The 26757-nt window shown below is 38.2% G+C and overlaps 4 protein-coding genes across 7 annotated transcripts; 1 reads left to right on the top strand and 3 right to left on the bottom strand.

The window, feature by feature from the left end:
* Nucleotides 1-95: 95 nt before the first annotated feature.
* LOC121781010 (calcium-dependent protein kinase 11-like) lies at nucleotides 96-3902 on the bottom strand. The gene is made up of 7 exons (XM_042178687.1): nucleotides 3333-3902; nucleotides 1926-2069; nucleotides 1590-1742; nucleotides 1399-1514; nucleotides 859-1026; nucleotides 453-677; nucleotides 96-378 (listed from the first exon to the last, which is right to left on the bottom strand). Exons 1-7 carry the CDS (start codon nucleotides 3880-3882, stop codon nucleotides 232-234), a joined length of 1503 nt encoding a protein of 500 aa, XP_042034621.1. The 5' UTR covers nucleotides 3883-3902; the 3' UTR covers nucleotides 96-231.
* A 651-nt stretch (nucleotides 3903-4553) lies between these two features.
* On the bottom strand, nucleotides 4554-11239 carry LOC121782197. 2 transcript variants are annotated; one of them, XM_042179935.1, is made up of 9 exons: nucleotides 10920-11239; nucleotides 10249-10370; nucleotides 9670-9877; nucleotides 9023-9602; nucleotides 8644-8895; nucleotides 8378-8569; nucleotides 8231-8305; nucleotides 5683-8142; nucleotides 4554-5283 (listed from the first exon to the last, which is right to left on the bottom strand). In XM_042179935.1, exons 1-9 carry the CDS (start codon nucleotides 11078-11080, stop codon nucleotides 4990-4992), a joined length of 4344 nt encoding a protein of 1447 aa, XP_042035869.1. In that variant the 5' UTR covers nucleotides 11081-11239; the 3' UTR covers nucleotides 4554-4989. The 2 variants fall into 2 exon arrangements, with proteins under 2 accessions (XP_042035869.1, XP_042035870.1); XM_042179936.1 differs by having other exon boundaries at nucleotides 10767-11062.
* A 5211-nt stretch (nucleotides 11240-16450) lies between these two features.
* LOC121782198 (ATPase family AAA domain-containing protein At1g05910-like) lies at nucleotides 16451-22057 on the top strand. 2 transcript variants are annotated; one of them, XM_042179937.1, is made up of 6 exons: nucleotides 16451-16537; nucleotides 18052-18290; nucleotides 18646-20544; nucleotides 20643-20831; nucleotides 21023-21162; nucleotides 21673-22057. In XM_042179937.1, exons 2-6 carry the CDS (start codon nucleotides 18078-18080, stop codon nucleotides 21914-21916), a joined length of 2685 nt encoding a protein of 894 aa, XP_042035871.1. In that variant the 5' UTR covers nucleotides 16451-16537; nucleotides 18052-18077; the 3' UTR covers nucleotides 21917-22057. The 2 variants fall into 2 exon arrangements, with proteins under 2 accessions (XP_042035871.1, XP_042035872.1); XM_042179938.1 differs by lacking the exons at nucleotides 16451-16537; nucleotides 21673-22057 and having other exon boundaries at nucleotides 20987-21045.
* On the bottom strand, nucleotides 22014-25383 carry LOC121782199 (erythroid differentiation-related factor 1-like). 2 transcript variants are annotated; one of them, XM_042179939.1, is made up of 8 exons: nucleotides 25067-25383; nucleotides 24396-24517; nucleotides 23817-24024; nucleotides 23170-23749; nucleotides 22791-23042; nucleotides 22525-22716; nucleotides 22378-22452; nucleotides 22014-22289 (listed from the first exon to the last, which is right to left on the bottom strand). In XM_042179939.1, exons 1-8 carry the CDS (start codon nucleotides 25225-25227, stop codon nucleotides 22014-22016), a joined length of 1866 nt encoding a protein of 621 aa, XP_042035873.1. In that variant the 5' UTR covers nucleotides 25228-25383. The 2 variants fall into 2 exon arrangements, with proteins under 2 accessions (XP_042035873.1, XP_042035874.1); XM_042179940.1 differs by having other exon boundaries at nucleotides 24914-25209.
* Nucleotides 25384-26757: the final 1374 nt, after the last annotated feature.

Consider the following 26757-nt stretch of genomic DNA (forward strand, 5'->3'; position numbering starts at 1 on the left):
CTTTTGATACTTCCTCTTACAACAAATTACATCACTCATCTCAAAGAGAAAAGGGATTTTAAAACTACAACTACAAATCACTAACAGCTGGATATTTAAGTGACTTTCTGCACCAGTGTATTCAGCATAACTAGGAAATATTTATACCATAAAAAAAATCAAGATTACATTTGTCAGAAACATATACAAAAAAAAAGAGAGAAAAAAAAAGTGAAAAAGATTATGTAAATTTTACTCATCTTCCTCATTGTGTTCTTGTTTAACCTGGAGTGCATCGGCCAAATTAAATTTAAGATTCCCTCTCATGGTTCTTGAACTAACCCCGGGATTACCTTTCCTCATCATCGTCGCGAATTCGCCATAGTCAATGCGTCCATCCTTCACATTTTGAAAGCATAGTCAACTAAAAGCAGATGCCTAGAATCTTCAAGGTGATCTCAGGGGATACTTACGTTGTCTATGTCGATTTCTTTAATGATCTCGTCTATCTGATCGTCGATCAGGCCAAAATCTTTGCAAGCTTGTTGGAGCTCGTCAGTGGTGATGTAGCCACTCCCATCTTTGTCGAAGAAAGAGAAAGCAGCGAGAAGATTTTCCTCTCTTTCCATTTTGTTCATGTGCAATGTTGCTGCTAGGAACTCACCATAGTCTATAGTCCCATTGTTGTCTATATCAGCCTGCAATTAAACATAAATGATTTAAACAAACTTACCATTTGGTATGCAGATTCCGTATTATCTTTTGGGACACTTTTTCCATTCAAATATTTGAGGGAAAAATAGGTAAAAAGGAAAAACAAATGTGCCACTTTTGCTCGGAAATCGAGTTCTTGTAATAGAAAAATTGGAATGTACGAACCGCGTTCATTAGTGAAAGGATCTCCGATTCCATTAGATCAGACCCGACTTTTTTCAAACCTTGTTTGAGTTCCTCATACGTTATTGTTCCACTGTTGTCTACGTCGAGCATGCTGAATAACTGTCTCAAACCCCCGATTTCTTCCTCCGAGAGCCGTTCCGCTATAACCTGCACGTGCATCCACCCGAACTAGAGTTTATCAAATCTGATATTTTAGAGTTTTTTAATGGTCAATTAGAGTTATTAATTTTATCAATTGTCTTATACGTCTTTTGGTAATGTTCAAAACGACATTTTTTTCATTTAAATAAGTATTTCTTTTTCCTTTATTTTTTACTTATTTTAATCAAACAACGTTGTTGTGAACATCAGTAAAGATGTTGTTTTGTGCGTAGAAGAGAGAACTTCGTAAAAATGAAACTTCGTGATTTAATATTCTGTTTTCAAAACTTTATGGGACTTCATACTTTGAATAACTATCAACTTCAGTTACTATATGTCAATTGTTACTATAGGATAAATAAAACCGTTGACACTTACACGAAGAGCCATCTTCTTGAGCTTGTTCATGGCCGAGAACTGCTTCAACCGCGACAACACAGCAGATCCGAGAGGCTGGTCGGGCGCGACCGTGTCGTCCACGATCCATGGATGGCCTGTTACAAAACCCTAATCATGTTAGGATCGGTATAGGAAGGTGTGAACGAGGAATGGAGAAAGATGGTACTAACATAGGACTTCGTGAGCAGATATTCTTTGCTTGGGATCTCTTTCGAGCATCCTTTTCACCAGATCTTTCGCGCTGTCTGAAATGTGGGGCCATGGTTCCGACACGAAATCAATCTTTCCCTTCAAGATTGTTCTGAAGATCCCATTATCGGTTTCTGCAAAGTTGAGAAACATAAAGTTCATGAAATCATCACTCTTCCAACTATTATCCGTGTATCTTAAATTTCGCATAAAAAGAGTCGGACGGACTAAAAGGAAAATTAGGCCCCTCTTAGGTCGGCCGTCTCTCCCTAGATCTACCACTGCTTGCAAAAGAATCGAATATAAAGGTTTATTACCTGCCCAAAATGGAGGAACGCCACATAGCAATATGTAAAGAATCACACCAGCACTCCATACGTCGATTTCAGGCCCATAGTATTTGTGCAGTACTTCGGGCGCAACGTAGTAAGGACTTCCGACAACATCGGAGAGAGATTGCTCTGAAAGGGTAAGATAAGTTTAAATCAACTTCATCTAAATCATCATAAACAATCTATGTTGATCCGGTTCAGGAGATTAATCAAACACCGTATAAGCACTCCCTATTCTCTCTTATTTTGCAGATGATGCTAATATTTGTTGGAGAGTATCAGATGATAAGATATTATTAAAGCTCCACAGTCTCATCTTATGGATATAAAACCTATACATATATCTTCTCTAGATTCTTGAATGGTTCAGGAAATATATCAAACACCTTATGCGCATTATCGTAATCTCTGTTGTTTTGCTAGTGATCCTAACATTTCTTCGCAAATATAAACTGATATAATACAAAATCTCACTTCCAAATCCTCCAAAATCCACACAAAATCCGTAGCATTGAGCTTCCTATTCTCAGTAGTCTATAATATTTTAAGATTTTACTTTTTTCAAATGACTAAAGTTCAATTTTGGTCCCTTTGGCATAATATTCTGTTTGGTCTCTTACATTAAGTTTTTGACATTTTGCTTAACATATTATTTTGGTACATTTTAGTCCCAAACAATATTACAAACTTAATGTATGGGACTCGAAAAGAATTTTATAGAAAATATACGGGACCAAAATTGGACTTTAGTCCTAAATTATAATTAAGTTATTAAATTGATATAACATTTTGACTTCTAATTTTAACAAAAAAGGGTTATTTTGGACCAAAACAATATGTTAGAGACCAAAAGGTCACAAACTTAATAAGGTACTTTAGTCCTAAATTATAATTAAGTTATTAAATTGATACAACATTTTGACTTCTAATTTTAACAAAAAAGGGTTATTTTGGACCAAAACAATATGTTAGAGACCAGGTCACAAACTTAATAAGGTACCAAAAATAATTTTAGACCAAATGTAATAAACCAAAATTAGACCAAAACAATATATTGATTGTGATTTAGTACAATTTATTCATTAAAATTGTGATATTTTATTATTTATTCATTATATTTTACCTTTATATTATCAATTTAATTATACAAATAATAATTCACAATCTTACTATATTTCAAATGCTCACATCAACAAAAAGAAATTTACTTTTCTTTAAAATGAGATCCACCAACTAGTACTTCTTTTGTTCCTTTGTCCATGAGTAAATATCTCATAATTAACTAGCTCAGATTTTAAAATTAATGGAAGTAGGTAATATATACATTATTTATTTAATAAAAAGTTGATTAAAATTAAGTTAGCAACGGAAAAACCGAATCACAAATTATACCTGGCTTATAAAAAACGGACAACCCGAAATCCGTCGCTTTCAGCTTCGCGTCCTCATCGGGCGTATCAAAGAGGAAATTCTCGGGCTTGAGATCACGATGCATCACCCCGAGCGAGTGGCACGACTCCACCACCCCGACAATGGTCTTCATGAGCAGCGCTGCCTTCTTCTCGCTGTAGTGGCCCTTCTGCACGATGCGGTCGAAGAGCTCGCCGCCCTTGCAGAGCTCCATCACCAAGTGGACGAACATGTTGTCCTCGTAGGTGCCCTTGATCCGCACCACGCTCGGGCACTCCGACAGGTGGTGCATGATCTGGATCTCGCGCCACACGTCGTCGCAGTCCTCCTTGCATACGAGCTTCCGCTTGGGGATGGATTTGCACGCGAACTCGAGGCCCGTGGCCTTCTCGATGCAGTGGTAGGTCGTGCCGAACTGGCCCTGGCCGAGCTTGCGGCCGAGGCTGTAGTGGTCTCGGAGGCGCGGGGTTTGGTAGGGGAGGATCGTGGCGGTGACCTTTGAGGCTGATGATCCCGTTGATCGTTTCTTCATCTTTGTTGATTTTTTTTGTGTTTTTGGGAAGGCGGAATTTGTTTTGGTTGTGTGTTTTGTTTTTTTGGGTTTTGTTTGTTATTTTCGTTTGGGAAAGTAACTAACTTTTGGCTTTTGGTTTAACGGTATTTGCTGTGGTTTGTGGCTGCAAATTTGCCTTTTGGAGAGATGTGGTGAGTGTTTTTGCGGATTGGGGCTCATTTTTTTCGGTTTGGAATTGAGGCAATAGATGGATTGTATTAATTATATTCGATTATAATTATAATAGCAACTATATTTATTACTATTATATTATTTATTACTAGTGTTATGTTATCACATTTCACTTTGTCACTTATTTCCATTTTCGTCTGTCCCTAAAAATTTGTCTCCTTTCACTTTTACTATTTTTTTTAGTAGACCTCACATTCTACTAACTCATTATCACTCATATTTTATTATAAAACTAATATATAAAAATATGACCCACCTACCAGTAACTTTTTCAACCCACTTTCTATATATTTCTTAAAACCCGTACCGAGTCAAATGGTGACGAATTATAGGGGACGGAGGCAGTAATAATTTATTAAGATCTTGATATAATTATAAAAATTATGATCATAATAACAAAATAATATTAACATACTAGAATCAAATAAACGGATATAACAATTAACTATCAAGTGGACTTAACAAAATAAAATATGTAGCATAAGACGAACACCATTTGTATCATGGTTCACGGTCAGCGTTCTATTAACAAAAGACCATCCGTGCCGTATGAAGATGACCACCATCGAGTTCAAACAATCATATACAAAATCTGTCTAATTTGCTATGGGACAATAATATAATCCAGAAAAATGGTTCACGGTCAGCATCCTCGTTCAAGATGACCTTCAAAATTCAAACAATACCATCCAGATTGGTCGAATCTACTACCATCTGAAACCGCACACATTCGAATCAATCTTCGTCTTAACATCAAAGATTCAGGCGGAATAATCAAAATCCCAAAATTTCAGAAATCATGCACCTCCCCAATTCTAGTTAAATCTCCAGGATGCTCGCTCATTTCAGAGATTGTAACTTACACAAGTACGTCCGTTGCATTAGCTAATCTAGCTACGCAGTCCACAAGCTGTGCATCTTGTTCAGCTGACCGAAATTGGGTGACTTCAAAGAGATCTTGTAAAGCTCTGAAAGCTTTTTTGCATCGGAAGATTTACTGGGGGTTTGCTGAGTGTTGATAGAATGTTTATTTGCTCTTGTGGAGCGTGCTGTGGCCAGCATACTCTTCAAGACTGTTTGAAGCTGACACCAAAACTTAGCACAAATCTCAGGAGTTTGATCACGTAGCGATGTGCTTTCAGATGCAAGGCGTCCTTCAAGCAGACGAGTTAGGGCTGATTCAAGCATCTGTGCAGAAGCAGCAAACCAATAAAATTAACACTATACAATTTTAAAACAATTGTATACAATGCAATTGCAGATTTGCTAGAGGTGCATGCTAAACCACAACTATCAGTAAGATGCACAATTCCGGTCGATTAGAATTGCGCAAAGGCTGTTCTGTGCCAACACCGATGGTAGCAGTAACAAAAATATTTCTCTTCTCACCCCAAATAAAAGTTTATAAGAAAGAGTATGTACGTATCACGCAATTTTTGCCTAATAATGCAACCAAAAAAAAACAGATTTAGCAAGGAAGCAACACATTCAACATGATAACGTGTACAGTGATTGCTCTGATGCGTGTCTTGTAAAGAAAGATATACATTGACATTTCATGTACACTGAGATAAGCAGTAGACGTACCATGCTTGAGTGGAGGTAACTTGAAAGGCTAAACAACAAAGCTGATCTATCAGTAAGGATAGTCAAGAACATCACAGGGTGTGTTTTTGGCCCATAGAAATCAATGGACTTTTGCCAATTCCTTTCTGCGAGGGAAGCATACTGCTTTACCTTTTGAACAACACTGCTTTCAACTTTGTTTAAAGTGTTTTGCTTTTGATCCGACTCCATAAACCTCAAAACACAATCCCTTTGATAACAAGCAAGTTGAAAATAAGCATATGCTGCCTCTTGTCGCCTCACCTCACCGAGTGACTCATAGACAGCCAAGGCCTCCCGGATTGCATCATTTGCTGATATTTCATGCTTCCTGTGTTCAGTTTGAGTTTGACTTGGTGACGGACTAGAGCAATCTTCCAGAACACCATTTTCATAAACCTCGGCAAAAGTGTTTTCCCTAGCTAGTAGCATACCAAGCTTCAGATACGTATGTGCGAACTGCGTGTTCACTTCATTTTTGACACTGCTAGATAGAGGACCCACTTTTTCAACAAAAGCATTAAGTTCTGTTTTGGCAGCTCCATAGTACCTGAGTGCTTCCCTGTACTGTAATTTTGCAGTCTCGAGTGCCTGCAAATATGATTTTTGGAACAAGGCATGTTTCTTGAGACTTTCAACTTTGGATGCCATATCTTCTGCTAATGCACGTCGTCCGTGGCCCAAGTTACAGTTGATCAGGATGACATTGGTGTGGTCTTCTACTTCTCTAAATGCATCTATTGCCTTGGCAAACGCAGTTTCAGCTTTGCTCAAATCCTTCCTTTCGATCCTGTTTCTCCCTAATTCATTGCACACCCATCCTTTCTTTTTCAGTACTGATTGTGATTCCATTGAACTCGGAGGAAGCCTACCCATAGCTTTGAGAGCTTCTTCATAACAGCTTAGTGCACCAGACAATTTACAGTCTGCATCTCCACTCACAGAACCTCTCAAGAATTTAAATATACCACCACTTTTAGCTGCAGATTTTCCGGTGGAAATAGCTTCTGGATGAGTTTCTTCTGCACCCCTTGCATTATCTTTTTCTTTTGAAACATCAGCTGTTTCAGAGCTGGCAGTTTTCAAATTCATCTCCTCCATTGCATCTGAAATCGTAAAATTCTCATTCCTACTATCTACACAGGTATCACTCTTCGGATGCTTGATATGTTCAGGTCCATAAGTATTTTTTAGGCCCATTTTCTGAGAAACATGATTATTGTTGTCCCCAGTATGTGTATAGAGGCTGTTTCTGCCATGTGGCTTCTTATTCTGCTTTCTACCATAAGCAGATGGGTATGCATCCCGAACACTACTGCTGGCACTGCTGCCGCTACTGGCCCTGTCACTCTGGCAGCTGCAGTTCACTAAAGAACAAGAACGACAGTTTTCCGTAAATTGCCCAATCTTCTTCTTCAGCCTTACAACCTCCTTCAATACTTCAGATGATATTTTCAAGCTCTTGGTGCATTCTTTCACTTCTCTTTGGCTTGAGACGTCTTGACCTTTCTTCAAATAAAAGTCAACATGTACATCACCCACCAGAGTCCAAGCTTTAGACCAGAAGAGGTAATTAGAGGACACAAGAACATCACCATTCATAGCAGACTCATTTTCACTTATATCATCATTTGGGGTGAATGAACTACAAACCATGGAAGAAATGAATCCTGTGTCTCGAGGCATTGATCCATAGACCAAACAAGCCAGCTCTACAACCTTCAAAGCTTGATACAGCTGGCCATCGTCCTTATAAACTTGACCAAGTGCCAAATAAGATTCTCCCAACAATAGAACAAGTTTCCACAATTTATCATCTATTTTCGATGTGGGAAGCCACTCCCTAATATCACAAACTTCAATACAATCAGAGTCTCCACAGGCACAGACAGAGAAATCCATTGACGAAGTCAAATCATCTTTAACTTCATTTTCAAGGTTCAGATCTTGCCTGGCAGACTGAAATTGCCTTGTCCACCTGAGTGACTTGATGGCTTGAGAGACATGATGTATAGCAGCAAGCTTGGAAGACAGTGGATCAGAAACAGTCTGAACCAGATCTTCAGTTTTTTTCAGCAAATTAGAGGCTGCAAAGTCATAGCTATTAACATCAGAAAAATTCCTACCTCCTGCTGTCATATCTACTACTTCTTCCATTTCAGACGAAGGTATATCTTGGCCACATGACTTCTGAGAAGTCTTTTCTAGTTCGATATGTTGTAGAGAACCTGCATTGTCAGGCTTTTCAACTGTGCTGACAGGTGGATAGACAATATCTTGAATACTTGATGTTGAGCCACTAATAAAATCTACTGACTCTTCTTCAGCATCAGAAATAATAACTTCTGACTTTACCGGAGGCACTGCAGATGTTAACTCAAACTCTTCTTTGTAGGTCAAGAGGAGCCTTGCAAATTGTTCATGAGCAAGCGCACGCACCACCTAGTCCCACACAATCATATTAAATATCACACCAAGTCTTGCAAATAATTAAATCTATAAATATTCACTCAGTTGAAATGAAACATACTAGATGATCTGGTTCATCCAAGAAACTAAGACACTTTTGGAAATAGCTTGCGCATCTTGCCCTGTTATTAGAAGACTGCAAAAAAAAATTATCAACATACAGTAGATGGCAGAACATAATATTGACCATCAAGGATCTGCAGAATACCATTGACAGTGATAATCTATGTGCTATTCGGTAAAGTAGAGTGCCCAGGGAGAGAACAGAATCACTTCTTCTTCCATAAATCAAAGATGGCAACGGGCCAGTAGCATCATGACAATTATCAGCAGAATGGTTTTTAGGAATGACTGAAAGATCAAACAGCTGCACAACATCTTCTCCAGCACTTTTATAAAGCTGCAATTGAAATAAAACAAATCTTACAACAGAGACAATAAACATAAACCAAACAATCAACAGAAAATGAGTACCCAGTAAGCCCCAGGGTCTTGCTTGCAGTTCTCCTCAAGGAACCTCATAACAGAAAGACCATTTTGCTGGACAACATTAGGATGAAAAGCAGGAGTTCCATCATCAGATACACCTTTCAGTAGAAAAATATCATCAGTTTTCAATAGCTCGTATCCCTGAACGACACCATTCTCGTGATAGCAGATGGCCAATTCAGGAACACTAGCCATAAAGTTGTCCAACCATGCCTCAAGCCAGGTCAATGGAGTGACCTGCAAATGAAGTCAAACGAATATTCCTTGTGAGAAAAAGAAGGAAAAAAGATAGGTGGTGATAAAAACACAGTTTTGTTGGGGGGGGGGGCAAATAATTATGATCTTTTAAATGGTCAACACCTACCTTCCGTGAAACATCCCATAAATGCAAGCTCACGGCTGCAAATTTTTCATTGCTAAAGATTAGCAAGTCACTTCCCAAAAGCATACGGAAGTTATGGAACTGCCAGAATAGAATCCTTAGAAAATCATCTGCACCAACTTTTCTGTACTTTTCAGATTCTTGAACCGGGCACCTTAGCTTTTCTTTGACTTCTGAGACCTTCTTGGTAGTTTCACTACCTTTATGTCTTTTATTCTTTTTCTTCCCCCAGAAAGCATCATCCTCCTTTCTGCCTGAGGGGAACTCTTCTTGATTGCCATATTTGTCTTTCTGAACAATACCTTCACGCTGCCTATCCGGTGCATGATGCCCTTGCTTCGGGTGGTTTGAGGGTCCAATCGACCCTTCACTTGTAATGCATTCATCAGTGTAATTAGATGATTTAAACTGCTCCTCCGTTGAAGTGTTATGACTCGGAGGGCAATCACAAGCCTCCATTCTTACCGAATGCATTGCAAAGTTCAGAAACAAGGACTGATCTACACATTTTGGCTGATGGTTTTGCCTTCGGATAAGTTTTTCTCCTTCTTCAGAATCAGGCCTGTAAACAACCTCTAAGAACTAAAGCATTCAGAACAAAGAAAACTGAAATATGAATAGAATCTTACCCGCTATTCAGGACGAGTGTTTGTCCAACACGGTGAACTGCAATTGAGACTCGAGCCTTGGAGTATGGTATCTTAAATACTTGTTTTAGAATATCAGCTGGGGCTATCACATCTATCTCGTCTCCATATTCTGCTAAACCAGTTACAGCAAGTGCTTCTCCTTTCCTTGCAAGACTTGACGTAATAGACACACCTTGCCAGGAAGAATCTGCCAGAAGCAACATAATTTAACTACATGATACCATAACTATGGCATAATAGCATATTACATACAAGAGCTCACTAGCACAAAAAAGATGCAAAAAAATCATGGAAATATCATATTCCCCCTGATGGCCATAGTTAGATAAAAATTTCCATAATATTTATCAGAATAAAGGCTATGCACCTGGAGAAAAAATGGCATACCATCCCCTATGGATATGCAGTATTTTCTTTATCAACCAACGTTAAAAGAATTATCTCTTCTATCCCATATTTTGCAGTACCTTGGTGTATGTCTATGTGTTTTGCATTAGTCTTTTGTATGAGCTAGCCCCTAAATGACAAAATGTTTCAAGCGAATGTGTGAATCATTACCTCCATCTGTTTTTGCCTGTGTGGCGGCAATTGGTAACACTCTTTCAGGAATACTTGATAGTAAAGGGAGTGCATTCAGATCAGTTTCTGCAGGAATCATCCGATACCTTGGAGCGCATAACCTATGTTCCCCAAAACTCAATCAAATAACAATAGATAGATTTATTACTCAAATGTGTACACCATTGATCTTCTAAAGTAACGGACGTGTAATGGAGTGATATTTAATGATACAAAAAGGAGAGCCTCAGCAAAGACAAACATTATTTTGCACCACACATGCTATTATATCCTAAACAGAAATACATTTATCATCAACCACATATCTATATTCAGTAAGCTTCACTTCTTGTCACACTCAAATGCGGAAACACTTATGAGACAACGCGATCTAAAGTTTTAAACTAATCGAAACATGTACAGTTACAAAATACACATGGATTCCCTTATAAATCAGTTTGCCTACACATTTCAACCAAAATAAGCATACACATCAGTAGAAAACATGATCACCCTACCTGTTAGTTCAATATACTGTTCCCACAATTCTGACTCCGAAATTTATCATCTTATGAAATCACGAAACCTCCTATTACTTCAGATTACGAATCCAACAAATATGCTTGCGCGGACTATATACTACCGTTATTCAACAACAAAAATTCACATACGTATTCGGAGACGGAACTAGAGCTGCGGAGCTAAAATCGTGAAAAGCCTCATCGGTGGTCACCGGAATTGAGCCGCAAAGAAAACCGGCGGGCTTCGGCCGCGCGATTTCCAGTTTTCCGACGCATTGTAATTCCAGCGAACCTGATCCCTGCTTCTCCATTTATCACTGAAAACGCAGAATTAATAAGCAGCAGAGCTGAAATTACACTTTTCTAGGGTTTAAAAAGTGACAATCAATTTTGATGGCGAATGGAGTTTGCTGATCATTGAATGTTGAGGGTTTTCTGGAGTGGTTTTTTCCTCTTCAGCTAAATCGCTTACAAAAAAATATAGGGAAAATCGGGTTTATGGGGGTGTTTACACTAAAGATTACGTAAATGTACCCATTTTGTTATCTATTCCATAAATGGGAAAAACGCCAACCACATTGGCGTGTGTTTAAGTAAAAACGCCAATACTAATGGCGTGTTTTAAGGTAAAAACGCCAACGAAGTTGGCGTTTTCTACTTGTGTCGTATTTTGGGGCGTATTCTCTCCGATTGCAATTACGATAAAACACGCCAACTTGGTTGGCGTGTATAAATAAAAAAACGCCTTTGTAATTGGCGTGTTATCGTTGTTGAAACGACGAACATATTGGCGTTTTCCTAAAAGACGCCAACATGATTGGCGTATTTACTAAATATTAGAAACGCCAACCTGAGTGGCGTGTTTACTCAGGGTGATATATCAGGCGTTCCTCCCCCAAATCGCGAAAATCTCACCATACACAGCCTTCGCGATTTCTCCAGCGGCGCGCATCCTCTCCGCGATTTCGGCCTACATTCATCAATCGGTGCTGTTCTCCCCCAAATTCATCTATTTTATTCGGTTAGTATGCTTACCTTTTACATTATTAGAGTAATTGGTGGATAGCTAGGGTTTGTAATGGGTTGTGAATTGAGTAGAAATATTATGCATTTTAGATTGGTTGAATGATATTATTGTTGATTATTATGTTGGATTGTTTGGGTTTAAGTTAATTTGTGTATAAATTTGATTATAAACCTAAACCCTAGGGTTGTTATAGCTAAAAAATTGGGCAAATTGTTTTGGTTTATGTGGGTTTTGGTTGATGTATGTTGATTAGTTTAGATTGTTAAATTTGTTTATATTGTTAGGTTTGTCAAATTGAAATTGGACAAATTGAAAATGTTAGGTTAGGCAAAATTGAAATTGGTAGGTTGGGCGAATTGTTAATTGAAATTGTTAATTTTGTGTAGGTGAATTGGTTTATGATTTTGAATGTGCAATGTTGTGTAAGTGAATTATTTGATGTTGGTGTTCAATTTTGTGATATTGGATTAAATTGTATCTAATTATTGAAATGGTTTATGGTTGGTTATTGTTGAATTTGGATTATGAATTTGGATTAAATGTTATGGTTGGTTATTCTTGAATTTGGATTATGTAGGTAAATTATGGCATCATCTTCAACCTCTCGTCGTCGGCTTGCATGTGGTCCTGCGGATCCATCTGTATTATATTTTCAGAGACAACACGTCTCTAACAATATATGGGCAGGAGTTCAATCCGAATATGTACGTTGCCGACGATATGAAGGAATAATTTGGGATGTTCCCATCAATCAATATGTCTTGGCAATAGTGGACCAGATGGGGTTTGGGGGTATATTAAGGTGTGGTAAACCAAAAGACATTGACCACCATCTTATCACAGCTCTGATTGAACGTTGGAGGCCAGAGACTCACACGTTTCACTTTCCAGTCGGTGAAGCGACTGTGACACTGGAAGACGTCGAGGTCTTATGGGGCCTGAAAGTTGATGGAGAGGCTCTGACAGCTTACATCCCCCCGACGGAAGCGGGACATTGGATGGACAGGTGTTTGGATTTTCTAGGATTCATACCGGACGCATCTGAGTTGAAGGAAATGGCTTTTAAGCAGACGAGCTTATCGCGCCAATTGAGGATTGAGCTGTCTGGTGACCACGAACAGTACATATATACTCAGCGGGCTCGTATATATTGTCTGCTATTACTTGGTGGTCTGATGATCCCCAACGCCTCCGAAAATAAAATTCCGTTCTTCTACCTACACTTTTTCATGGATATAGAACGGTGTTCTACATATAGCTGGGGTGGGGCGACGCTTGCTTGCTTGTACCACAATTTGTGTGAAGCGTCCGTTGCTAAGAGGACGGATGTAGGGGGAGCCTTAACTCTATTACAACTTTGGGCTTGGGAGAGAATCCCAAATATTAGACCTAGGATGCTAGATCCCGTGCATACAGACTATCTACCATGCGCAAGCGCGTAAGTTGTTCATTTATTCATTTTTGAAACTTAATGTTCATCAATTTTTGTGTTCTTCGCTCATAATTTAAATTTTTTAGATGGAATGGCCCGGCGTCATATGTAAAAGCACCCGGACATTGTATTGAAAATTTCCGAGATCAGTTCTCCATGATGCATCCTAATCAGGTACTTCATATATTTATAAAATGTTTTTGGTTTTTTTATTTTTGTTTTTATGGAAATTATTTTGAAAAATTTGTATCACATGTAGTTTATTTGGATGCCTTATCTCCACCGGGAGATGCCGGTCGTCCTATATGGATGTCGATAACAACGCTTATTTGTTGGAATCTGGCTGAGCCACACCTGCCACACCGAGTGTTGCGCCAATTCGGGATTGTCCAACCGTATATCCCGGATCTCCCCCGGTTCCACGGTTCTGATTTTACCTTGTAGCAAGGATCGTTTTCTATCTGATGGCGAACACTCAACGCTATCATACCCGACGAAAGATTAGCGTGGCCATTATAGTTACGATCCCCCATGCAAGTATGAGCAGTGCTGAACACTCTAATTTGCCAGTGTTCATCATGCTTCCTCAGTGTTGCTCGGCACTCCCACAAACATTTAGGTAAGGACGTATCTTTCGGATTTCCTTGTGGCCACTTACAAACTGCATGCCATCTCTTTCCTTTACTTTCAACAACTGTATATTGTCGGATTTTTTCCAAATGCCAATGAGTCACAGCTGCCTTCAATTCCAACTTCGTTCTAAATTTAGTATGCAAACCGACATTGGTAGGATCTTTTTCACTCCAATAATGCACACTGGGATCATCACGCTCAAAGTTTTTGGGATCAAAACTATCATATGGACCTGGTAAGGTGCGAAAGTAGTTGATTCCAGGCTGTGGGAACTGTGGAACTACTCTTCCTCCAACTGCCCTTCCACCAACTGATGTTTCTCCAACTGCTGTTTCTCCAAGTGGAATGGATGGTCTTGAAGCAACAAATTGTTCATCATCCGATGGATCACCATCTGAGTCTGAACTAACCGTGTCGGAATCTTCAGAATAATAAGGTGATTGTGGATCAAGAAAGTCGGCTTTATCAGGACCTATTATGTCCTCAACCACATCACAATTGTCACGTTCCCCTAAATGCACGCCTCCAGCTTCAAAATCTTGTGTTGCAGCTAAATATGGTTCTTGGGCTCTTGTAGACGTACCAACATCAAAATCTTGTGTTGCAGCAAAATATGGTTCTTGGGCTCTCGTAGACGTACCAACATCAAAATCTTGTGTTGCAGCAAAATATGGTTCTTGGGCTCTCGTAGATGTACCAGCATCATAACTTATGACATGATGACTATGATGTTGAGTAATTGCCGAATACTCAACATATAATTCAATTACACCTCCAATAACCATACTCTCACTAAACATTAGTTGCATGCATACTTCTTCTAGTTGAACACCTATAAACGTGACTCCGGATCCAAAGCATATAGTACGTTTCCATATTATTTGAATATTGTTTTCATATATGCTTATCCCCATCCTTTCACAAATTTTTTCCACCAGCTCATCGTACGAAATTGTTTCATCCAACATAATGAATCCTTTAGCAAAAGGAGGATCATACGAAATAACTGCTCCGGGAATTATCTTTCCACCCCAATATAAATTGACACACCACGTCATACTATCTGCAATAATGTAAAACACAAATAAATATGTATTATTTTTACATTCATCATTATGTAGAGTCAGCCAAACACTTGACAAAATAATTCTATTAAATACACTACAATATATATTATCATAACAATCCATTAAATATTGGTAACAAAATTAGGTCACAACAATCCATCAAAATATTTCTATTAAAATATATACTATCATAATAATCCATCAAAATATTAGTGTGCCCATAACAATTGGTCAAACTATTATATTAATTACACTACAATATATATTATCACAACAATCAATCAAATATTGGAAGACTAATGTTTAGAAGAATGAGTCTAAAATTTGATATACTAACCGATTAGAAGGACTAATGTTTGGAAGAATTAGCCAAATTCAAAATATCCACGCTTAAATCCACCACCGGGTCGACCCGAGAGAAAGGTTTTTCTGCCTTGGGAAGGGTTTTCACGTTTTGGGGAGGGAAAGTGTTTAGGGTCGCGATGTTGGGGGAGATCTGATAAGTATATGGTTCAACAGAAACACGCCGACATGAATGGCGTTTTTAAGTTTAACACGCCATCCTTATTGGCGTTTCTATAGTAAATACGCCAACTTCAATGGCGTTTTAATAAGTAAACACGCCAACTATATTGGCGTTTTATCCTAAAACACGCCAATTAAGTTGGCGTTTTTAAATGGCTGTATTTTGTGAAAATACACCTAAAATACGACGCGATAATAAAACGCCAATGGTGTTGGCGTATTTATAAATAGTAACGCCAATGTGGTTGGCGTTTTTCCCATTTATGGAATAGATAACAAAATGGGTACATTTACGTAATCTTTAGTGTGAACTCCCCCATAAACCCGATTTTCCCAAAAATATAAGACTAAAATAGTCGTATGAATGAAAAAAACAAAATAAAATCGATATAACAAAAGGAAACAGGAAAAAGAATAAATAAAAATAAATATGGCAAACAAAATAAAACAAAGGAAAAATATGAAATGGGGAAGAAATATAAAATGGAAAAAAAAGAAAAAGGAGAGAGAAAACATATTTTACTTCAAATTGTGAATTTTTCATTTTTAATTACTCTTACTATTTAACAAGTTAATAATCGAGGTAATTAAATCCCGTGTCATAATATTTTATTTGATACTTAATAATTTTCTCATAAGTGAACCTACATAATTTGTCAAGCGAAATAAATAAGAATAAACTGTGAAAAAAGAGAAAAAGAAAGTAAGAAATTAATTTATCATTTAGTATACATGAGAGAGTTTTTCTGCCTTTTAGGGGAGGAAAACTGAAGTTTCACAAGTATAAGAGCCTATTTGGTAATACAACAAAACTTCGAGGAGCGTGGCTGTAATTGCACAACTTATAACCGTTGGGCCAATAATGACTTAATTATTGATATCTTTTTGGGCTTAAAAACTACATTGGGGCTATTAAGGCCTTTAACATTAATGGGCCTTTAACGTAACAAAAAATTATTAATACTATATTTGCAATTTAAAATAGGCAATGAAAAAAGGAAAAACCTCTCTCTATATCACCGCAACCCCCGAGTTTTTTCACCTGACATTTCAGTTCTTAGCATTTGTTGGAAATCATCTGAAGGTAAACATTCCAATTCCTGCGAAAACTCTGTTGATTTTGTCAATTGCTGATTGTTTTCTTGTTGAGCTGTATTTATCTGCATCTCCTGGGAAAATTTTCCTATATTTTTGGAAATGTATCTCCTGATTCTCCAGCTGCTGTCTGTTGTTTTCTCTAATTTCACGGCATACGCAATGCATGCAATTGCATTTCAAGCTATCTTGTTTTTGTAAACTGTATCGTTGTGATTGTTGTTTGTTGATTTAGTTTTGTTAATCGTGAATAATTTTGGTAGTTGTTGGTGTTCTAAAATTGGCAATTCTGCTGCTCTGTTTTTTTTATTTTTTTGTTTCATAGGTTTAGGATATTGGATAACTGGAACTATTTTAACTGGATGATTGCTTGTGTGCGTCGATTAATGAGGGAGAAGCCCTCTTTTGTTACTCGTGAAAATTTTTGATAATTGTTGGTTCTAAAATTGGCAACTCTACTGCTCTTGTGTTTCTTTTTTCTCTTATGTTTCCTAGGTTTATGGTATTGGAGGACTGGAACTATTTTGACTGGATGTTTGTTTAATTACTTTTGTTACTCGTGAATAATTTGGTAATTGTTGGTTCTAAAACTGGCAATTTTACTACTCTGTTTTTTCTTTATTCTTTTTTCTTTTTTGTTTCCTAGGTCTAGGATATTGGCGGACTGGAACTATTTTAGGATTTCACTGAGAAGGGGCAAAAATATACTATGTAGGAAAATTTTATGTATTCGAGAGGGGGCATTTAGTGTAGTTTATAGATATAGTGGGAAATTTATGTATAAATATGCAACAGTGAAGAAGGATGGTGGGGCATTTGTCCCAGCTAGGTATATGCTGGTTCACCCCTTCACTTGATGTTTGAGTCTGTGTTGATTTAAGAGGGAGAAGTGCTTGGTGTGGTGGAAGATTGTGGCTGAATACTAGTTTTTTTTTCTCAGAGAGGAAGTGAAAGCTAATTGTAGGTGTGAACGTTATTGATCTTTATTCTAAGAAAAAGAAAGTTATTTACTTACTATTGATTTTCTAGCAGCAGTGGTAGTAGCTGTAGTGATGTTTGATTCAGTATTTGTATGCTGGCAGAAGTTTAAACCCAAGCTGATATCATAAAGTGCTGCCATTGTTTCACTTTGTTAAAGAGTAGAAACCTATGAAAATTCCTAGGTTAGTAACAGAAAATTGATTATTTCTTTTGCATGTGAGGTATAATCTAGAATATTGCTGTTTTCTTTGTAGAGTGTGAACAATGTTGTAAATTTTCTGTATTGCTTGCGGTTTTTACCAGCACCAAATTAAATAATTTTTCTTTTGGCATGGGTGTATCCCTAGCATCCTGCCTCAAACTGTTCCTTGGGGTGACTGCATTGGTCATATGGCCAAATTGCATATGTAGTTGCCTAGTGGTTCATTGTATTTCTTTCAAGTAATTTGCTGATTATTGAGGTTCAGTAAAATCTTTCTATGTATTTGTAACTTATTATCTATTGCTGTTGTGTTACTTTAGATCATGGGAAGACTCTAGTGGTTCTGATGTTCTCAAAAGGATCAGTTGTGGAGGATGGGCCAGATTCAAGGCCAGTTCGTACAAGTGATAGGCTCAAGAGTAGGCCAAGGCATCATAATCGCCACATGTATTATACTCCAAATATTGTTATGCGGAGTCAGAAAAAGAAGCCAAAGAAGAGAGCTTCATCTGCACATTTGGCGAAGTTTTTCCAAAAGGAAAGAAACGCAAAAGAAAACGTATGAAGTATTGTTTTTTTACGTAATTAATTACTTACTTTGTAGAACAGAGAAGTATATACACATATATGGAAGAAAAATATAGTATATTTCATAGGGAGAGATTCTCCTACATATACAGGGAGTAGAAAGCTAAGATTACAACCACGTTAAATCTAATCCTAAAATAAGTACTTAGAGATATACAAGGAAAGTTAGATACACATATATTCTACAATATATTTATTTATTATTCGTCTCATTTGTTCAGTGAGGTCCAAGTTATACAATTCTCTTGCTGTAATATTTTGCGTCAAACTTCTACTAAAATTGATGGATTCCCTATTTTAAAAGAAGTTATTTATCTTGGTTGCAGTCAGCGGATGGCAATCTTAGGCGGTCTACCAGGAAGCGGAGGATGCCCATGAATCTTGAGGAATACACTGATAGTTCTGGAACAGAGGATAATGACTTGATGGTGTCTCCAGTGCCTAGGTATCGAAGATCTAGCAACAGAATAAACAATAACATTGCAAGCCAAGATGAATTGACACCTCGTCGTGAAGGGCTAAGACCTCGTCGTGAAGGACTACGGCCTCGACGTTCCAGAGGAGGTTCTAGAAAAGCATTGCGCATAGAATCCGATGAGGAACAAAGCACATCTGACGAAAAGGAGGTAAATGACGAACCAGATAATGCTAAAGATGTTGACGATAATGATGCTGATGATGGAGAGGGGGAAGCGGAGGTTGCGGGTGAGGAGGATGGTGAAGATGAAGAAGAAGATGGTGATGATGAAGAGGGGGAAGAGCAAGAGGGTACAAGGCGATATGATCTCCGCAATCGAGCAGAAGTCCGCAGACTCTCGATAGAGCAGAGTAAACAAATGCCAAGATCTCCACGTAGAGTACTTCATCAAGGAATGGGTTCTAAAGCAGGCAGGGATTCAAGGAGGGGCTCACGAGTTCATAAACGTCATCGAATGACTCGAGCTGACGACTCTGATGATTCACTTCTAGTAGATGAGCTTGATCAAGGTCCTCCAATACCATGGGGAAGAGGTGGCAGCAGATCAGCTGCGCCTTGGTTGTTTGGAGGGCTAGACATGCAAGGGACTGCGTCATTGGGGTTAAATATTGCTGCATCTGGTTGGGGTCATCAAAATGATGCACTTTCTAATTTATCTTCTGGTATTCAAACTGCTGGTCCAAGCTCCAAAGGAGGGGCTGACATTCAGCCCATTCAAATTGATGGGTCTGTAAGTTTTGATGATATAGGTGGTTTGTCTGGGTATATTGATGCCTTGAAGGAAATGGTATTCTTTCCACTGTTATATCCAGACTTCTTCGCAAGTTACAATATTACTCCACCCAGGGGGGTCTTATTATGTGGTCCTCCTGGCACGGGGAAAACATTGATTGCCAGAGCATTGGCGTGTGCTGCTTCAAAGGCTGGACAGAAAGTCAGTTTTTATATGCGTAAGGGGGCTGATGTCTTGAGCAAATGGGTTGGGGAAGCTGAAAGACAATTGAAATTGTTATTTGAAGAAGCTCAAAAGAATCAGCCCTCAATCATCTTCTTCGATGAGATTGATGGGCTGGCACCTGTTCGGTCTAGCAAGCAAGAGCAGATTCATAATTCAATCGTGTCAACTCTGCTTGCCCTAATGGATGGTCTTGATTCTCGCGGACAAGTAGTCTTGATTGGTGCCACCAACAGAGTTGATGCTATTGATGGAGCCTTGAGGCGCCCTGGGAGATTTGACCGTGAGTTCAACTTTCCCTTGCCTGGCTGTGAAGCACGTGCTGAAATTCTGGAAATACATACCCGTAAGTGGAAGGAGGCCCCTTCGAAGGAGCTAAAACTGGAACTTGCAGCTAGTTGTGTAGGATACTGTGGTGCTGATTTAAAAGCTCTATGCACTGAAGCTGCAATACGTGCTTTTCGGGAAAGATATCCCCAAGTCTATACAAGTGATGACAAATTCGTGATAGATGTTGATTCTGTGAAGGTGGAAAAGAATCACTTTCTAGAGGCCATGACAACAATCACCCCTGCTGCACACAGAGGCTCCATTGTGAACTCGAGGCCATTATCACCTGTTGTTTATCCATGTCTGCAACAACTTCTGGAAAAGGCTATGAGTATCATTTGTGACATATTCCCTGTTGTTTCATCAGATGTAACAAAGCTCTCAATGCTTTCCTATGGATCCGCAATTTCCCTTGTCTATAGGCCGAGGCTTTTATTGTGTGGTGACGATGGTGTTGGGCTGGTAAATGTCGTAATTTTTCTCCTCTTTTAAATATGTTTTATATCAATCATTATAAGGCTTACATGTGACGAGTACGTAATGAATGCTTTGGTTTGCAGGATCATCTTGGGCCTGCAGTTTTACATGAACTCGAGAAGTTTCCTGTTCACTCTCTTGCTCTGCCATCTTTACTTTCTGATCCTGGAGCTAAAACTCCAGAGGAAGCTTTGGTGCATATATTTGGTGAAGCCAGGAGAGCTACGCCATCTATACTATATTTGCCTCAATTCCACCTTTGGTGGGAGAGTGTGAGTGAATTATCACTTATTTTTTGGTGATATCTTGATCTGGTTTCTGCTGTTAATTGATTTATGTGTATGCACTACTCATTTTATCAAGTAACGGTAGAATAAATATTTTGCTGTTGATTGTATCATTGGTTAAACATTTTTTTTTGTTTTAGGCACATGACCAACTCAAGGTTCGTTTTTTGTTTTAGGCACATGACCAACTCAAGGCTGTAATGCGAACGTTATTGGAAGAATTACCTTCGGGTTTGCCCATATTACTATTGGGAACATCTTCTATCCCGCTTGCTGAGATATATGATAGTCCCTCAATATTTTCCGACCACCATGTGTATGTCTATCAATATTTCATAATTATGACCTGTTTACTTTCATAATTTTGGTCTAAATTTAACTTGTAGCTGCATCACATTGTCCAAACTTATACACCAAATATTTGTTCTTGATTTCCTATTTCTAGTCGCTATTAATGTTTCTTCAAATACGCGAAGTCTAATTTTATATTAAATTTTGTTGTTTTTTTAGGAAAAAAAATCAATTAGGATGCCAGAAAACCTTTATTTGGGACAGTCATTCATTTTCTTTTCTTTTTTTTTTTGAGACAATCTATTTTAAGCTGATGTTTTTTTACTCTACTTTTCAAGTAACTGCATTCCCTATCTGTATTCCAAGCCTTAACTGTGATTAAATAATTGGAATGTAGAGGTCCTGTCTGTAGAATTTCTAGATTTCCATTTTCCAATTATGTGCTTTTACCTTTATTTTTCATCTGCTGTACATTGTTGTTCAAATTATGCTAAAATTTGTTCCTTTTCTTTGTTCATTTTGGGCCCATTACCAGTTTGCATTTAAGCTCACCATCAAAAGAAGACAGATCATTATTTTTTGATCGTCTGATAGAAGCAGCATTGTCAGTTCAAACTGAGGTGACGACATCAGCTACATCTAAGGGCCTTCCTGAACTTCCAAAGGCACCAAAAGTGGCTACTGGACCTAAGATCTCTGAGCTGAAGGCTAAAGCCGAAGCACAGGGCCATGGTCTTCGTCGACTACGGATGTGCCTTCGAGATGTTTGCAATCGGTGAGAATTGATATATACCTGATTAACTGCTGGTTTCCATGTCAAATTCATATCTACATCATTTCATGATTGTCTCAAAAGCTTTCCGGATTCTGACTCCTTTATATATCTTGGCCACATGACTTCTGAGAAGTCTTTTCTAGTTCGATATGTTGTAGAGAACCTGCATTGTCAGGCTTTTCAACTGTGCTGACAGGTGGATAGACAATATCTTGAATACTTGATGTTGAGCCACTAATAAAATCTACTGACTCTTCTTCAGCATCAGAAATAATAACTTCTGACTTTACCGGAGGCACTGCAGATGTTAACTCAAACTCTTCTTTGTAGGTCAAGAGGAGCCTTGCAAATTGTTCATGAGCAAGCGCACGCACCACCTAGTCCCACACAATCATATTAAATATCACACCAAGTCTTGCAAATAATTAAATCTATAAATATTCACTCAGTTGAAATGAAACATACTAGATGATCTGGTTCATCCAAGAAACTAAGACACTTTTGGAAATAGCTTGCGCATCTTGCCCTGTTATTAGAAGACTGCAAAAAAAAATTATCAACATACAGTAGATGGCAGAACATAATATTGACCATCAAGGATCTGCAGAATACCATTGACAGTGATAATCTATGTGCTATTCGGTAAAGTAGAGTGCCCAGGGAGAGAACAGAATCACTTCTTCTTCCATAAATCAAAGATGGCAACGGGCCAGTAGCATCATGACAATTATCAGCAGAATGGTTTTTAGGAATGACTGAAAGATCAAACAGCTGCACAACATCTTCTCCAGCACTTTTATAAAGCTGCAATTGAAATAAAACAAATCTTACAACAGAGACAATAAACATAAACCAAACAATCAACAGAAAATGAGTACCCAGTAAGCCCCAGGGTCTTGCTTGCAGTTCTCCTCAAGGAACCTCATAACAGAAAGACCATTTTGCTGGACAACATTAGGATGAAAAGCAGGAGTTCCATCATCAGATACACCTTTCAGTAGAAAAATATCATCAGTTTTCAATAGCTCGTATCCCTGAACGACACCATTCTCGTGATAGCAGATGGCCAATTCAGGAACACTAGCCATAAAGTTGTCCAACCATGCCTCAAGCCAGGTCAATGGAGTGACCTGCAAATGAAGTCAAACGAATATTCCTTGTGAGAAAAAGAAGGAAAAAAGATAGGTGGTGATAAAAACACAGTTTTGTTGGGGGGGGGGGCAAATAATTATGATCTTTTAAATGGTCAACACCTACCTTCCGTGAAACATCCCATAAATGCAAGCTCACGGCTGCAAATTTTTCATTGCTAAAGATTAGCAAGTCACTTCCCAAAAGCATACGGAAGTTATGGAACTGCCAGAATAGAATCCTTAGAAAATCATCTGCACCAACTTTTCTGTACTTTTCAGATTCTTGAACCGGGCACCTTAGCTTTTCTTTGACTTCTGAGACCTTCTTGGTAGTTTCACTACCTTTATGTCTTTTATTCTTTTTCTTCCCCCAGAAAGCATCATCCTCCTTTCTGCCTGAGGGGAACTCTTCTTGATTGCCATATTTGTCTTTCTGAACAATACCTTCACGCTGCCTATCCGGTGCATGATGCCCTTGCTTCGGGTGGTTTGAGGGTCCAATCGACCCTTCACTTGTAATGCATTCATCAGTGTAATTAGATGATTTAAACTGCTCCTCCGTTGAAGTGTTATGACTCGGAGGGCAATCACAAGCCTCCATTCTTACCGAATGCATTGCAAAGTTCAGAAACAAGGACTGATCTACACATTTTGGCTGATGGTTTTGCCTTCGGATAAGTTTTTCTCCTTCTTCAGAATCAGGCCTGTAAACAACCTCTAAGAACTAAAGCATTCAGAACAAAGAAAACTGAAATATGAATAGAATCTTACCCGCTATTCAGGACGAGTGTTTGTCCAACACGGTGAACTGCAATTGAGACTCGAGCCTTGGAGTATGGTATCTTAAATACTTGTTTTAGAATATCAGCTGGGGCTATCACATCTATCTCGTCTCCATATTCTGCTAAACCAGTTACAGCAAGTGCTTCTCCTTTCCTTGCAAGACTTGACGTAATAGACACACCTTGCCAGGAAGAATCTGCCAGAAGCAACATAATTTAACTACATGATACCATAACTATGGCATAATAGCATATTACATACAAGAGCTCACTAGCACAAAAAAGATGCAAAAAAATCATGGAAATATCATATTCCCCCTGATGGCCATAGTTAGATAAAAATTTCCATAATATTTATCAGAATAAAGGCTATGCACCTGGAGAAAAAATGGCATACCATCCCCTATGGATATGCAGTATTTTCTTTATCAACCAACGTTAAAAGAATTATCTCTTCTATCCCATATTTTGCAGTACCTTGGTGTATGTCTATGTGTTTTGCATTAGTCTTTTGTATGAGCTAGCCCCTAAATGACAAAATGTTTCAAGCGAATGTGTGAATCATTACCTCCATCTGTTTTTGCCTGTGTGGCGGCAATTGGTAACACTCTTTCAGGAATACTTGATAGTAAAGGGAGTGCATTCAGATCAGTTTCTGCAGGAATCATCCGATACCTTGGAGCGCATAACCTATGTTCCCCAAAACTCAATCAAATAACAATAGATAGATTTATTACTCAAATGTGTACACCATTGATCTTCTAAAGTAACGGACGTGTAATGGAGTGATATTTAATGATACAAAAAGGAGAGCCTCAGCAAAGACAAACATTATTTTGCACCACACATGCTATTATATCCTAAACAGAAATACATTTATCATCAACCACATATCTATATTCAGTAAGCTTCACTTCTTGTCACACTCAAATGCGGAAACACTTATGAGACAACGCGATCTAAAGTTTTAAACTAATCGAAACATGTACAGTTACAAAATACACATGGATTCCCTTATAAATCAGTTTGCCTACACATTTCAACCAAAATAAGCATACACATCAGTAGAAAACATGATCACCCTACCTGTTAGTTCAATATACTGTTCCCACAATTCTGACTCCGAAATTTATCATCTTATGAAATCACGAAACCTCCTATTACTTCAGATTACGAATCCAACAAATATGCTTGCGCGGACTATATACTACCGTTATTCAACAACAAAAATTCACATACGTATTCGGAGACGGAACTAGAGCTGCGGAGCTAAAATCGTGAAAAGCCTCATCGGTGGTCACCGGAATTGAGCCGCAAAGAAAACCGGCGGGCTTCGGCCGCGCGATTTCCAGTTTTCCGACGCATTGTAATTCCAGCGAACCTGATCCCTGCTTCTCCATTTATCACTGAAAACGCAGAATTAATAAGCAGCAGAGCTGAAATTACACTTTTCTAGGGTTTAAAAAGTGACAATCAATTTTGATGGCGAATGGAGTTTGCTGATCATTGAATGTTGAGGGTTTTCTGGAGTGGTTTTTTCCTCTTCAGCTAAATCGCTTACAAAAAAATATAGGGAAAATCGGGTTTATGGGGGTGTTTACACTAAAGATTACGTAAATGTACCCATTTTGTTATCTATTCCATAAATGGGAAAAACGCCAACCACATTGGCGTGTGTTTAAGTAAAAACGCCAATACTAATGGCGTGTTTTAAGGTAAAAACGCCAACGAAGTTGGCGTTTTCTACTTGTGTCGTATTTTGGGGCGTATTCTCTCCGATTGCAATTACGATAAAACACGCCAACTTGGTTGGCGTGTATAAATAAAAAAACGCCTTTGTAATTGGCGTGTTATCGTTGTTGAAACGACGAACATATTGGCGTTTTCCTAAAAGACGCCAACATGATTGGCGTATTTACTAAATATTAGAAACGCCAACCTGAGTGGCGTGTTTACTCAGGGTGATATATCAGGCGTTCCTCCCCCAAATCGCGAAAATCTCACCATACACAGCCTTCGCGATTTCTCCAGCGGCGCGCATCCTCTCCGCGATTTCGGCCTACATTCATCAATCGGTGCTGTTCTCCCCCAAATTCATCTATTTTATTCGGTTAGTATGCTTACCTTTTACATTATTAGAGTAATTGGTGGATAGCTAGGGTTTGTAATGGGTTGTGAATTGAGTAGAAATATTATGCATTTTAGATTGGTTGAATGATATTATTGTTGATTATTATGTTGGATTGTTTGGGTTTAAGTTAATTTGTGTATAAATTTGATTATAAACCTAAACCCTAGGGTTGTTATAGCTAAAAAATTGGGCAAATTGTTTTGGTTTATGTGGGTTTTGGTTGATTAGTTTAGATTGTTAAATTTGTTTATATTGTTAGGTTTGTCAAATTGAAATTGGACAAATTGAAAATGTTAGGTTAGGCAAAATTGAAATTGGTAGGTTGGGCGAATTGTTAATTGAAATTGTTAATTTTGTGTAGGTGAATTGGTTTATGATTTTGAATGTGCAATGTTGTGTAAGTGAATTATTTGATGTTGGTGTTCAATTTTGTGATATTGGATTAAATTGTATCTAATTATTGAAATGGTTTATGGTTGGTTATTGTTGAATTTGGATTATGAATTTGGATTAAATGTTATGGTTGGTTATTCTTGAATTTGGATTATGTAGGTAAATTATGGCATCATCTTCAACCTCTCGTCGTCGGCTTGCATGTGGTCCTGCGGATCCATCTGTATTATATTTTCAGAGACAACACGTCTCTAACAATATATGGGCAGGAGTTCAATCCGAATATGTACGTTGCCGACGATATGAAGGAATAATTTGGGATGTTCCCATCAATCAATATGTCTTGGCAATAGTGGACCAGATGGGGTTTGGGGGTATATTAAGGTGTGGTAAACCAAAAGACATT

Source organism: Salvia splendens, chromosome 20 (assembly GCF_004379255.2).
Source record: "Salvia splendens isolate huo1 chromosome 20, SspV2, whole genome shotgun sequence".
Classification (NCBI taxonomy): Eukaryota; Viridiplantae; Streptophyta; class Magnoliopsida; order Lamiales; family Lamiaceae; genus Salvia; species Salvia splendens.